This window comes from Theropithecus gelada, chromosome 14 (genome assembly GCF_003255815.1).
Source record: "Theropithecus gelada isolate Dixy chromosome 14, Tgel_1.0, whole genome shotgun sequence".
Taxonomy (NCBI): domain Eukaryota; kingdom Metazoa; phylum Chordata; class Mammalia; order Primates; family Cercopithecidae; genus Theropithecus; species Theropithecus gelada.
The window spans coordinates 67,290,008-67,303,970 of record NC_037682.1 but is presented as its reverse complement, the minus strand read 5'-3'; the positions used below and the strand labels follow the sequence as shown (position 1 = coordinate 67,303,970).

At 54.8% G+C, this 13,963-nt stretch overlaps 1 protein-coding gene across 1 annotated transcript in view; it reads left to right on the top strand.

Moving 5' to 3' along the window:
- Positions 1–2,237: 2,237 nt before the first annotated feature.
- Positions 2,238–13,963, top strand: part of ARRB1 (arrestin beta 1) — a 93,151-nt gene continuing 81,425 nt past the window's right edge. The window contains exon 1 of the mRNA XM_025357071.1: positions 2,238–2,488. Within this exon, the coding sequence (XP_025212856.1) occupies positions 2,469–2,488 (20 nt within the window). The 5' untranslated portion in view covers positions 2,238–2,468. The remainder of the gene's footprint in view (positions 2,489–13,963) is intronic.

Here is a 13,963-nt window from a genome sequence, read left to right as displayed (position 1 = left end):
CGGAGTCTCGCTCTGTCGCCCAGGCTGGAGTGCAGTGGCCGGATCTCAGCTCACTGCAAGCTCCGCCTCCCGGGTTCACGCCATTCTCCTGCCTCAGCCTCCAGAGTAGCTGGGACTACAGGCGCCCGCCACCTCGCCCGGCTAGTTTTTTTTTGTATTTTTTAGTAGAGACGGGGTTTCACTGGGTTAGCCAGGATGGTCTCGATCTCCTGACCTTGTGATCCGCCCGTCTCGGCCTCCCAAAGTGCTGGGATTACAGGCTTGAGCCACCGCGCCCGGCCCAAAAACATTATTTTTACAGTAAAACAAATACAAAAACAAATACAGTAAAATAAATACACGAAGAATTTGCGTGAGTTTTTAAATTTAGGGCCAGGTGTGGTGGCTCATGCCTGTAATCCCAGCACTTTGGGAGGCCGAGGTGGGTGGACCACCTAAGGTCAGGAGTTTGAGACCAGCCTGGCCAACATAGTGAAACCCCATCTCTACAAAAATACAAAAATTAGCTGGGCATGATGGCAGTGGCTGTAATTCCAGCTACTGGGGAGGCTGAGGTGGCAGAATTGCTTGAACCCAGGAGGCAGAGGTTGCAGTGAGCTAAGATCATTCCATTGCACTCCAGCCTGGGTGGCAGAGTGAGACTGCGTCTCCAAAAAAAAAAAAAAAAAAAACACACATTTAGATGTTTTGGGCATCAGCATGGAGAGATCCATTGGAGATCATATGGTTTGGTCAAACCTGTTTTATAGGTGGGGAAACTGATGTGGAGAGTGGCAGGACCTGGCCTCACCATCCTGGTTAGGGATCTCCTGTCATCAAAAAGATTCTAGTCTGCTCCTTTCCAGATCTCTGAGCCCTGCAGAAACAACAGGTGGCTTCCTCTTCTTCCCCTGTGGAGGGTGAAGCCCAGAGGCCAAGACTGGGAGGAGGGTTCTGGGCCTTCATCCATATTCTCTAGCTCCTAACATTGCCCAGAGGTGGGCCACCCTGCCTACCCATCAGCCTCCCCTTGCCCCTCTGCCAAATCTGGACATAATTATAGTAATGATACTGCATATAAACAGTATAGGTAACTGCTTCTGAGCATGATTACAGGAGATGTTTACACACTCACAACAGCATCAGAGTAAATGATAGCTTCCTCCCTTAATACTCAGACCTTTCAGGGATAGTTAGCCAAATCTCAGCAGTGAGGGTGTGGGAAAGACCTTACAATTTCCCACTACCTGCAAAGCAGGAAGGCACCTCAGACAAAGCAGGGTCCCAGCCAAGATTTCACAGGACATCAAGAAGCCTGCAGAGAAGTGGGCTAACATCTACTGGGCACCTACTGTATGCAGGCACTTGGGGAGGCCAGCAAACACAAGCAAGATCTTTCAACCTATTAATTCTGCAGGCCGATATTAGTGTATCCTCACTTTACAGGTCCGGACATGGGTTCTCAGAAGCTTGGTGTACAGGGTCACCCGCAGCAGGCCATGGAGCTAGGCATGGGCACTTTCCACGGTGCTACCCGGTCACATCAGCGGGCCAGCTCTGCCCTCTTCCTTTATCGCCTCTTCTCACTTCTCGCAGCTTCCCTTTCCTGGGCGGCTTCCTGCAGCCCTTGCTGGTCGCGGGTCTCCGCTCAGTTCCCCAGTGTCAAGGCCGTCTACTGCCCCCTCCACCCCTTCTTCCTGTCTCTGTTGGGTGACTGGGTGTTATCTCTCCAGTAGAAAGGGGTGGGGTGGGGTGGAATGGGGAAGGGTGGAGCACAGGGCGAAGGCCTTGCCAGGCATCCCGGGGTCTCCAGCTAGGCGAGCGGCCGCAGAGAGCGCGGCCTCGGGGTCGCCAGACCCTCGACTTCCAACCACGCGCACACACAAAGGCTGCCCCGGCATGCGCGGGAGAGCGCGCTAGCACCCACGGCCGTGCGCACACACGCACAACTGCACAAAGACGTGCACACTCCTCCATCCACACCAATACACTCCCTAATAGGGCCCGCACACAGCCGTGCGCCCTCACGTACACCACACCACCACCACCATACACACACACACACACACACACACACTCTCACTCATACGGACTCGCACGCGGGTGGACCCCTCCCCCACCACAAACGCCGACCTTGGGGCCTTGACGCGTCCTGCCGCGCTGCCCTGGCTCGCTGGGCGGCGCGCGCACACGCAGACGCGCGCGCGCGCGCGCGCGCACACACACACACACACACACACACACACACACACACCCCGCGCGGTTCCACGCCCCTGACCGCGGCCCGGGCGCTGCGCTGCTCGGCGCGGCGGGAGGCGGGCGGGGACCGGGGGCGGGGGCGGGGGCGGGGGCGGCGGCGGCGGCGGCCGGGAGAGCGGAGAAGGCGGAGCAGGGAGCCGGGAGCGGGCTGGCCCGCGCTCCTCCTGCTGGCCGGGGATTTTCCAGCCTGGGTGCTGACGCCGCGGACCTCCCTGAGGCCGTCGCGGACCATGGGCGACAAAGGGACCCGGTGAGTGCAGGGCGGTCGCCCGGCGTGGGGCGTGTGGGGGCGACCTCGGCGAGGGCACGGGCGGGGGCTCCGATTGCGTCCTGGTTCTGTGTTCGGGGCCATCCCGGGATCTAGTACCAGCCCTCCTCCACCCGAGGTCTCCTGTGTGGTCTCCCCGGCAGGGCCGTGGGCGAGGGGGACCCAAAGGGCGAGGGCCGGGCCGCCCCATGTGGGCCGCGGCTCCTGGCCCGGACACTCTCACAGCTTGCTGATACCCAGCATTGGCCGGCAGCCGCAGAAACGCGCGGGGGCAGGTTGACACACAGTACACGCACGGGCACACTAACCCGTGGCACAGGCATGCTGGCGCACACACTGGCAGCCACTGGCACACGCTCATCACACACAGTGGCACGCCGTCATACACGCCTCGGTCAACACATTCTTGCTTACAGCCTTGTTGGCATGAACAGCTCACACTCCAACACACACCAATTCTAACACACCCTAGTGCTAGCACACACGTGTGGGCATACACTGATACGCAAACTGTCACCTGCACTCGCTGTAGCAAACACTCTTGCTGGTACACACATCACCCTCACTGGCACACACACTTGTGCTGGCATGTCTCACCAACACAGTGGAGCTCAAGGCCGCACCAACACTGACCCCCACAGACACAATCAGACTAATGCTTGCAAAGACTGGCACCCCGCAGGTACGAGCTGCTAGCCGGAGGCCCGCTGACACACACGTTCCAGGGCCCACATGGCCAGAAGTGGAAACACACATCACACAGGGTAGAACGCTCCCCACTGCCCCCAGCCTGGGGAAAACAGATCCCTTCCCATCCGAATAGATCGCATCCATCTACTCTGTTCCCTTTCCCTCTGACCTCCTGAGGAGTGGCTGGCCAGGGGCTGTTTTGAACCTAGGGCTGGGAGAACCTCTCCCGTTCTAGAACCTGGCCTGAAATACTCAGAAAGAAACGGTCTATGCCTCTGAAAGGGGAAAGTGGGACAGAAGGAGGAGGGGGCTGGAGCAGGACAGCCCCTGGGGGCAGCCCTTCAGACAGGACCAGCCCTTCAGACAGGACCAGCCCTGGTCAAGGGCTCAGCATTGCCACCCTATTTTCCCCGTTGCCCTCCCCACCCAAGTGGGCACAGCAGCCTCTTCCTGGGCTCCCCCTCTTTCTCATTGTTTTCTGTCTTTCTCCTCTCCTATTCTTGTGCCTGACTTCTGCCTCCTCCCTTTCCTCCCCTCCCCTCTCCTCGGTTCCATTTATTATTAAGCTCTTGCTGTATACTAGGCATAGTGTGGGTGATCAAAGATGCGCAAGGCCCACTCCTCTGAAGGAGCTAACAGACTAGAGAGACACACCCCAGTGGGCACCACCTTTCAGGGCCACTGACAAAGCCATTTCTCACGTACTGCCATCTGAGACTCTCTCTCAACAGTGTGAGAAAGGGCTTCCAGAGATTATTTCCATTTTCTAGAGGAGGAAACTGAGGCTCAGAGGCAACTTAGGCTCTTAATGTTTAGAAACTACTTTCCAGCCATCCTCCTGACAGCTCTTCCAGGAGGTTAATTTTCCTCTTCCTGTTTTCTAGCAGAGGAACCAGAGAGCTGGAGAGGTCATGTGATTTGCCTAAGGTCAAAAGAGGCCAGAGGCAGGGCAGAGGCTGGAGTCCACTTGGTCATGTCTCTGTGGATGGCCCTAGGGCACTACCAGGCCCCACATGGGCCAGGGAGGGGTGCCCTGCTCTGTGCTGGAGGCCCAGGCTTTGGGGGAGACAGCAGAAGATCATGCTGTGTCTGCATGCATCTTGATGGCTAGTCCCCATTGCAGCTGGCTGGCCAGCACTGTGACCTAGGCCTCTGTCCTCAGTAGGAAGGTATGTGACTCCCTCCCCAGCCACATCCATCTTGACCCATGAGGTCAGGCTTTTCTTCCTGCAGGGTATAGCAGGGAGTTGGAGCCATTCTCCACTCCTCCTGTCCTTCCTAGGCTGCCTTGTGATTGGGGTAACTCAGCCTCTCTTGGGTCTCTCTGTACCTCTCTGTGACTTGGGGGATAAGTGTCATTGCTGTCCTGCTGACATGATTGTCAGGAAGATGTGGACACCATGGGCTTCCAGGCACCTGTTGGAGACCCTGTCTCTGAGGCCAAGATATTTTCCATGAATCCCCCTGCCCTGCCTTGAACTCACTGCTGGACCTTTGGGACATTGGGCAATTGCCTTTACTTTTCCGGACCTTAGTTTCCCATCTGTAAACTGGAGCTATCAATACTTAACATTTTAAGGCTTCCCTTGTACTTACTGACTTCACTGGGCAGGGGAAGAGGCACTGCCTGAAGCCTGGAGCCAAGGCCCAGCTAAATCCACCTGATAGTGGCCCTGACCTCCCCCTCAGACTCTCCTGCAGCCCCATGAGGGCTTTCTGTCCCTTTCCAGACAGTTTGCTAAGTAATTTGGAAAAGAAGGGCAAAATCGGTAATGGGCTGTACCTTGTCTTTTTCCGTAAGCCATGAGATTCTACTTTATCTATGACTTAGAGGAGGAATCTGAAGATATCGAAAACTGAACATCAGGAATCATTGCATCCATCCCTCCATCTGGAATTGCACCCCCATGTGAAAGTGACAATGAAAATTTATCAGAAACTGTCACTGCCTTCTAGGAGTTCCCAGGGTCAAGGGGGAAAGTGGTGTTAAATACCTGGACAGGGCTGTGCGTGGTGGCTCACGCCTGCAATCCTAGCACTTTGGAAGGCTGAGATGGGCAGGTTGCTTGAGCTCAGGAGTTTGAGACCAGCCCGGGTAACATGGTGAAATACCATCTCTACAAAAAATACAAAAATTAGCTGAGTGTGGTGGCACATGCCTATAGTCCTAACTACTCAGGAGGCTGAAGTGGGAGGATCGCTTGAGCCTTGGAGGTCAAGACTGTAGTGAGCCATGATCATGCCACTGCACTCCAGCCTGGGTGAGAGTGAGACCTGGTCTGAAAAGATAAAAACAAAATACCTGAACAGGACTAATCACAGGGCAGGAGTATGATGGTTGCTGTAAGATGCTCTGGGAACAATCATATATTCATTCAACAAATGTTGATGAGTGCCTTCTGAGTGCCCAGGGCCTGGGGATTCAGAGAGGAAGGAGTCTACTCTGTCCTCCAGGGATTTAGAGCAGAGCAGGTGGTCATAATGCAGGATGATGTGTGTTGTGGGAGGCTTAAGAAGTCCCCAACCCAGGCCCAGGCAGGGAGCATGGCACAGGAAGCTCTCCTGGAAAGGAGGTGGCATTGGAACTGCTGAGCTTCATCTGGAAGGACGAGGAGGCCAAGGGGGCGGGATTGGGAATGATATTCCTGGCCGAGGGTGCAGAATTTGCAATGGCTTGGAGGCAGGAAGCAAGGCGTGCAGCCTGGGGCCTGGGCTGGGGATGACACTGAGCCTTAAGAGGTAAACACAGGCCGGTCACCAGCAGCCTGGGAATGTCAGGCTAAGGAGAGAGCATTTTCTCCTGAAGTGGATGGTGAATCAGAGAAGAGTGTGAGGCAGCTGAGGGCTGAAAGCAGATGTTTTCATTTCAGAGAGATGTCTTTGGCAGCGCCAAGGAGGGTGGATGGGAAGAGCAGGCCTAGAAGCAGGGAGACCAGTCAGGAGGTTGGGGAGAAACCTGAGAACTAAGGCTGCGAGCTCTGAACTTATGCTGCAGAGAGGATAGAGCTGAGAAACATGAATGTGAATGGGAGGTGGAGTCCATCAACCTTGCTGGTCCATGGAACCTTTGCCAGGTATCTGGTGTGTTAGAATTATACGCATAATCTCAATGAATTCAACTGTAATCTAGTAACGTAGTGATTGTTGTCCCCATTTTGCAGATGAGGAAACAGACTAGGAGAGATTAAGTATTTGTGCACTGCCATTCAGCCAGCAAGCGTAAGAATCCAGGCCTGGCCGGGCGCGGTGGCTCAAGCCTGTAATCCCAGCACTTTGGGAGGCCGAGACAGGCGGATCACGAGGTCAGGAGATCAAGACCATCCTGGTTAACACGGTAAAACCCCGTCTCTACTAAAAAAATACAAAAAACTAGCCGGGCGAGGTGGCGGGCGCTTGTAGTCCCAGCTACTCGGGAGGCTGAGGCAGGAGAATGGCGTAAACCCGAGAGGAGTAGCTTGCAGTGAGCTGAGATCCGGCCACTGTACTCCAGCCTGGGTGACAGAGCAAGACTCCGTCTCAAAAAAAAAAAAAAAAAAAAGAATCCAGGCCTATTGGCCCACAAAGCCCTCTCTGCTACTCGATGCTTTTGCCCAAGAGAGGGGGCCTTGTCTGGCTCACAGTTGGCCTCCCCAGCAGCTCCCAGCCTCAAGTTGTGCATCCTTTCTGGGCCTTGCTGTTTCCACTAACTTAACAGACAACATGAAGGATCAGATTTAGAAAACAGGAGGGACTTCCTGAGAGGCAATGGTAGGGAATGGAATTTCCTTTCCTGCAGATGAACTCTTTTTTCAGAGAAAGGAGGATGATGGGGACATGTAATCACCAGCTCTCTGTGAACTTTGGCTGTCATTTCTCTTGGTGGTTAAGCCCTGTGTGACCCATCTTGGCTGGAACATGGGGAAGTCCTGTGGCTTTGGCCACGGCTGCTTGTGGGCCCATCGAGTGGTAGCATCGAGCCTGGCCCGTTATCTCTGATACCTGATTCCAGGCCGGCCTCTGGGCTTCAGACTTCTCCACTGCTCTCTTCCTTCCAAGTTTGGGCCTCCTTGCCTGAGGCTGACGCCTCCTGTTGGCATGGGTCCAGAGGTCCTGAGTTGTGGGCTTGCCACTTCCAGGGCTTCTGACACTTTGAGGTGGTGGCAGTAGAACAGCAGGCTGGGAGTCAGCATACCCCAAGTGAGGTCCTGGCCTCCACCCAGCCGTCCTCCGCTGCTGCCAGAGTGCTCGTGCCTACCATCTGGCTGAGGCCTGCAGGGCTGGGAGCAGCTTGGTGAGGGAGCCAGGGCAGTCTGTTATAGGCTGGATGTAGTGGGGCTTCTGCGTTAAGGGGTCTGGATCCTGGGGTAAGGATCAAAATGTGAGGCAGGGCTTTGGAAATGTGGATGAATGACGTCGCATAGGGAGGAGGTATAGAGTATGAAGAGAGGATGATTAGGGACAGCCAGGGCCTTGGAGAGCACCAGTGCCTGGGCGTGGAGAGAAGAGGGAGGAAACTGACGGAAGGCCATCTTCTTGGAGCCAAAGAAGCAGGGACAGACCCACAGAGGATGAGCTGGAGCAAGACCCCTCAGATTCAGCCAGAAGACAGTAGCTGGTGGCATGGGTTTTGGTGGAGTGGTGAGGGCAAAGCTAGGCTACAGCGGGCAGAGAGGAGTGGGAGAGGACCCTGCTTTTCTTATGCTTGGAGCAAGGCTTGAGCCTCTTGGAGGAAGGGCATGAGGCCCAGGGCTGGGAGCAAGCGGGCAGTGAAGACTGTGGGTATGGGAACCTAGGGGTTTTATCTCATCCACCCCCTCCTTCTGCCTTATGTCCAGAGGCAGAAGACCACTGCCCTGTGCTGTCCTTTCAGGCTTAGGCTGAGGGGTTGTGAAGTGTGAGCTGGTCCTGGGGAAGACATGCAATGTGCTGGCTCCAGAAAGGTGGGGCGTCTGACTGAGGTGGGGGACTTGGAAGAAGGCTTCTTCGAGGAGGTGACCCCGGAGCTGGGTGCTAGAATATGAGAAAGAGTTAGGCGGGAGTAAAGTGTTCTAGACAGAAAGAAGAGCCTAGGCCAAGGTGCAGATACTGGGTGCAGGTGTGGGAGTGTGAGGGGTGAGGCTGTGGAGGAAGGAGCAACCTTGGCCAGTAGGCCTTGGGTGGGTGGTTTCAAGGTACTTTCTTATTCATTCATACTTCAGGCTGAGTGAGCTCCCCATTTGGTGAGCAGCTTGTGGTTCAGGGCTATTTCTGTTCTCAGTTGATACTTCCTCACCCACATTGGGTCTGCTTCCCCAGGAGATGCCTGGCAGAGGTTTGCTGAACTGGACTGAACATTTTTTTCCCTTCTTGCCTCTGCTGTCGGCCCAGGGACTTCCTAAGTGCTGAAATTAGGCCTTTCCCATTAGTGAATCCTAAGACTGAAAGAAATACTTCCCACATTAGGCAAGTTCTCAAAAGAGAGGGGTGGGGTCCTGACTCCTGCATCAGCCTGGGAAGTCCTGAGGGACAGGAATATACCACCCCTATTAGCATGGGGCGCCTGAGCTGGAGGCCTGGGAGCTCCCTCATCTGATTGGCTTTTGCAGGTGGGAGCCATGTCTCCCTCCTCAGACTAGAGGCTTCTGAAGGAAGGATATCTCCCCCATCACACTGGGGCTCCTGAGGTTGGGGCCTTGTCTCCTACGTGAGTCCTGGGATTAGAACAGGTATCATCTCAGATGGTCCCTGGGTGCTCTGCGTTCTTCCCTCCCATGTGGACAGGATGGGTCCTGTCCCAGGGGTGGCTTGAGTCCCAGTAGGGGGTTGGAGAACAGAGGGGGTTGGCAGGACAGGGTGGCTGCTTTTGAGAGGGTAACAAAGGACTCTGTTGTCCCAGCCGCCTCCCGCCTTCCCTAAGGGGCCCTGGCAGGGTCATCTCTCTGGAGACGCACCTCCTCCTTCCTGGGACTGGCCCCATCTTTAGTCCCACTTCAGAAGAACTGCTTGTTCCTTCCCAGGAGACCTGGTGCCAGATGAGGCCCCTGGGAGTTGGACCAGACAGGTCCCCAGAATTCTGTGTGACTAAGGTCACCGCAGGAACTGAACAGCTTTTCCTCTACCTGGGGCTGGGCAACACCTGGCTGAGGCCACAGTTGAGCTTCTGCCTCCCTGCACCTGGAGAGGGATCTGCTGGTGTAAAAGGCCTTTAGCACTGGGAGCACTGTGACTGATGTTGAGTCAGCAGGAGGCAGGATGCAATGTCTGAACCATTCAGTGGTTCAGCAGCCCATGTATGGGCCGGGATGAGGCAGGAGGTCCCTTTCATGCTGGCCCTGGACCTGTAGCCCACAACCAGCTCACTTGGTCCTTGTGCAGCTGTACCCTTCCCTCAGCCTTGCAGGGAGGCTTGTTGAACTGGACTGAACTCTTTCTTCCCTTCTTCCCCCATCACACTGGGGGCTCCTGAGGTTGGGGTTTTGTCTCCCACATGAGCCCTGGAACTAGAACAGGTATCATCTCAGATGGTTCCTGGGCACCTTGTCTTCTGCCTTCCCGTGTGCAGGATGGGTCCATCCCAGGGGTGGTTTGAGTCCTAGTAGGGGGTTGGAGAACAGAGGGTTGGACAGAGGGCGAGCAAATCTCTGCCAGGTTTGTTCCCTCTTCACCCTTGCCCCTGCCTTGTGCAATGGGCATGGACAAGTTTTGGCATAGGGCCAGGGGAGGGGTGGGGAGTAGACTGCTGGGGCTCACCGCCTCAGAAGGGTCCCAGAGATATGCTCTACTGCGTACTTATTGCTGTGTGACCTTGGGCATGACATGCACCCTCTCTGGGTCCTAGTGTCCCTATGAAGTCAAATCACGTGAGAGGCCCTTCTGCTAGCAGGTCCAGGAGTGACCTTTCTTCTGGGCAGCCAAAGTGGAAGATTGAGCAGCTCAGGCCTCTGCTACAGGCCAGTGGTACTGAGACCACCAGGGAGTGTGTCCTGGGTGGGAGATGGGTGTTGGGTGCTGAGGGCCAGGAAGGAATTGGCTATTGCTCCAAAGGGTGGTGCTGTCTCCCATGGTATCAGGAACAGCAGTCGTGATCACCTCCAGGGACATACAGCATCTGTAGCAGGTATGTGGCTCATGCCTGTAATCCCAGCACTTTGGGAGGCTGAGGTGGGTGGATCACTTGAGGTCAGGAGTTTGAGACCAGCCTGGCCAACATGGTGAAACCCCATCTCTTTTGAAAATACAAAAGTTAGCCAGGCATGGTAACATGCACCTGTAGTCCCACCTACTCAGGAGGCTGAGGCAGAAGAATCGCTTGAACCCAGGAGGTGGAGGTTGCAGTGAGCCAAAATAGCACCACTGCACTCCAGCCTGGGTGACAGGACAAGACTGTCTCAAAAATTAATAAATAAAATAAAATATGGCAAATAAAAATAAAAATAAAAATAAACAAAGCATCTTTAGTAACCCTTTGCCCAGGTGTTTGCTCCTCGTGAACGCCCTTCCCTCTCTTTTAAGACTCAGGTCAGGCCGGGCGCAGTGGCTCATGCCTGTAATCCCAGCACTTTGGGAGGCTGAGGCTGGTGGATTGCAAGGTCAGGAGATCGAGACCATCCTGGCTAACACCGTGAAACCCCGTCTCTACTAAAAATACAAAAACTTAGCTGGGCGTGGTGGCGGGCGCCTGTAGTCCCAGCTACTCAGGAGGCTGAGGCAGGAGAATGGCGTGAACCCGAGAGGCGGAGCTTGCAGTGAGTAGAGATCTCACCACTGCACTCCAGCCTGAGCGACAGAGCGAGACTGTCTCAAAACAAAACAAAAACACACACACACACACAAAACACTCAGGGCAGGAGCACTTCCTCCAGGAAGCCTTCTCTGCTGCTCTGGGGCCTCCTCTGGGCACCTGCAGCCCTCTCGGTGATCTGATTAGCATGGATTATTAGCAGATTAGCATAGGGGTTAGGCTCTTGGAAGAACCAGATTTCCTGGTTTCCAGTCCCAGCTCTGACACTTACCAGCTGGGTGGCTTCTCTGATTACTTAACCCTTTCTCTGCTGTGGCTCCCTTATCTGTAAAATAGGGTAGTATGTTGTCATGAGGACTGAGTTAAAATTAAGTAAAATAAAGCAAAGAAAGTCCCTGTGCAAGGTCAGTGTTTCCGGCTGTTATCGCTTGTGTGACCTCTCACCGGGCCTGCCTCCCTCACCCAGCTGTGAGCTCCCCTAGGGAAGGACCCTGTTTGATTCATTTTTTTGAGGCTCCCAAGGCCTCATTACAAGCCTGTATTATTGTTGGCTTTCAGTACCTGATTGCTGACTTGACCACATACAACAGCTTTCCCATCCTTAAAGGCCTGGATCACGTACATTCACCTCTTCCTCTGGGAAACCCTCACTGGATTCCCAGCGCTTTGTGACCTTCTTGTAATCTCTCTCTGTCAGCACTCATCCCTCCCTCCCTGCATAGATCCTGGGTATTTGCACACTCATGATGTCATCTTGTGAGGTCAAGAACGTTTCAAGAGCACCTGGCCTGGATCTGCTTGTCCCCAGCACCTGCGCAGACCTGGCATGCCGCTGAACTCCATAAATATTTGTTCAGCCAAGGCATCTCACTGGGAGGAGATATTCTAGGGGGTGGGCAGTGTGGTTGGTGAGGACCATAGGACATCATTGCTGATTTCAAAAATATCTCAAAGTAGCCCAGAGCCATAGGAATTAGATTATTCTTTGCGACCTAAAGGGCAGAGGTCACTGGATGTCCAGCTTTACCTTGCTGGAAGACTGTATTTTCTTTTTTTTTTTTTTTTTTTTTTTTTTTTTTTGAGACGGAGTCTGGCTCTGTCGCCCAGGCTGGAGTGCAGTGGCCGGATCTCAGCTCACTGCAAGCTCCGCCTCCCGGGTTCACGCCATTCTCCTGCCTCAGCCTCCAGAGTAGCTGGGACTACAGGCGCCCGCCACCTCGCCCGGCTAGTTTTTTGTATTTTTTAGTAGAGACGGGGTTTCACCGGGTTAGCCAGGATGGTCTCGATCTCCTGACCTTGTGATCCGCCCGTCTCGGCCTCCCAAAGTGCTGGGATTACAGGCTTGAGCCACCGCGCCCGGCCCTGAAGACTGTATTTTCTGACAATCAGAGCTCTCTGGGAAGGGGCTTGGCGGCTCATTCCCACCTCTGGGCCTTTGTTCCTGCTGTGCCTCTCTGTCTACTTGTTCCAATCCTACTTCTTAAATAGGTGCCCCGGTCATGAAGCCATTCTCTCCCGGCCTCTGGAGCGTGCGCTCAATTCTTCATCCTCATCGTCAGTCATGTACGGAGCCTTTCCCGGGTGTGGGCAGTGGCATGGGAGAAAAGGGAGTCCCTCCTTAGGATGGACATCTGGGTCTGGCTGCAATCCCTCCAGTGTGGTTTGACCTGGCCTGAGGAGGGGACCATGGTTTCCGATGACCCACCGGTGATCAAAGAGCTCTTTATTCAGCTGGACAGCCTCCCTTGGCTGGCAGAGCACAGAGCTCCCCATCGACTCCCCACTGGGCAAGTACTCAGAACCCACCTAATTACTGGGGACAGAATTCTGGGCACTGCATCCAGCAGGCTGCGGTCATAATCAGCTAATTAAACCACCCAAGCATTGCTCCTTGGCCCAGAGCAGAGGGAATGGGGGTGGAGTGGTGAGGCTGGGAGGAGATGTAACAGGGGAGGCTCAGAGATGGGCCTGCAGAGCAGGGCTGGGAGGGGGAAGCAGGAAGTGCAGAGGGAGGATGTGAAGCAGGGAGAGAGGCAGGCAGATGCCCAAAGGTGCCATCTGAGGAGAGCACCCAAGTGGGGTGAATGGAGGGCAGGAGCTCTGACCTGGGAGACAGGGATCCCACTTCTTCACTGTCCCTGTGCTGCCATAGGCAAGCTGCTTTTCCTCATTGGGCTTCAGTTTCTGTATGTGTCAAGCAGGAAGTAGGAGAGGCTTTGGCCTAGAGGCTCCCTAGGACCCTTTCCTTCTCTCGTTGGGAGAGGGCATGAGCGGCAGAGTGATTCTGGCAGGATAGCTTGGCCTCTGGCAGCCCTGCTTTCTGGAAGTGGCAGATAGTGTAGGAGTCTGTTCCAGCCTGAGACTGGGTCAGAAGGGAAGACAGTTGGGAGCAGCAGTCTGCCCACCTGGCTCCCCAAGCACGTCCCGCCCTTGGTCCTGCCTTTGGGACTGTCCTGTGGTTCCCAAACTGGTCCTCAGCGAGGGACTCTTTAAGGCCGAGGTCTCCCTCCCCAGGGCTGGGCAGTGTCATTTCCATTTGTGTAGGAATTGCCCAAGTAGCACCCTCAGAGTGTGTGGAGGAGGGGCTCTTGGAGCTAGAGCCAGGAGGTTTGGACGTTGCAATTCAGAGTTAGACTCTGCTTGTACTGCTCACTTGCTAGCTCCATGACCTTCAGCTTGGGTCTTAAACTCTCTGGCCTCAGTTTTCTCCTTTGGGAAATAGGTATAATAATATTAATGGGGTTGCTGTGGGCAGAGAGGGTCAGGGCTTCATAAAAAGCCATTGTCGGCCAGGCATGGTGGCTGACGCCTGTAATCCCAGCACTTTGGGAGGCTGAGGTGGGAAGATGACCTGAGGTCAGGAGTTCGAGACCAGCCTGGCCAACATTGTGAAACCTCATCTCTACTAAAAATACAAAAATTGGCCGGGCGCGGTGGCTCAAGCCTGTAATCCCAGCACTTTGGGAGGCCGAGACGGGCGGATCACAAGGTCAGGAGATCGAGACCATCCTGGTTAACACGGTGAAACCCCGTCTCTACTAAAAAAAAAAATACAAAAAACTAGCCGG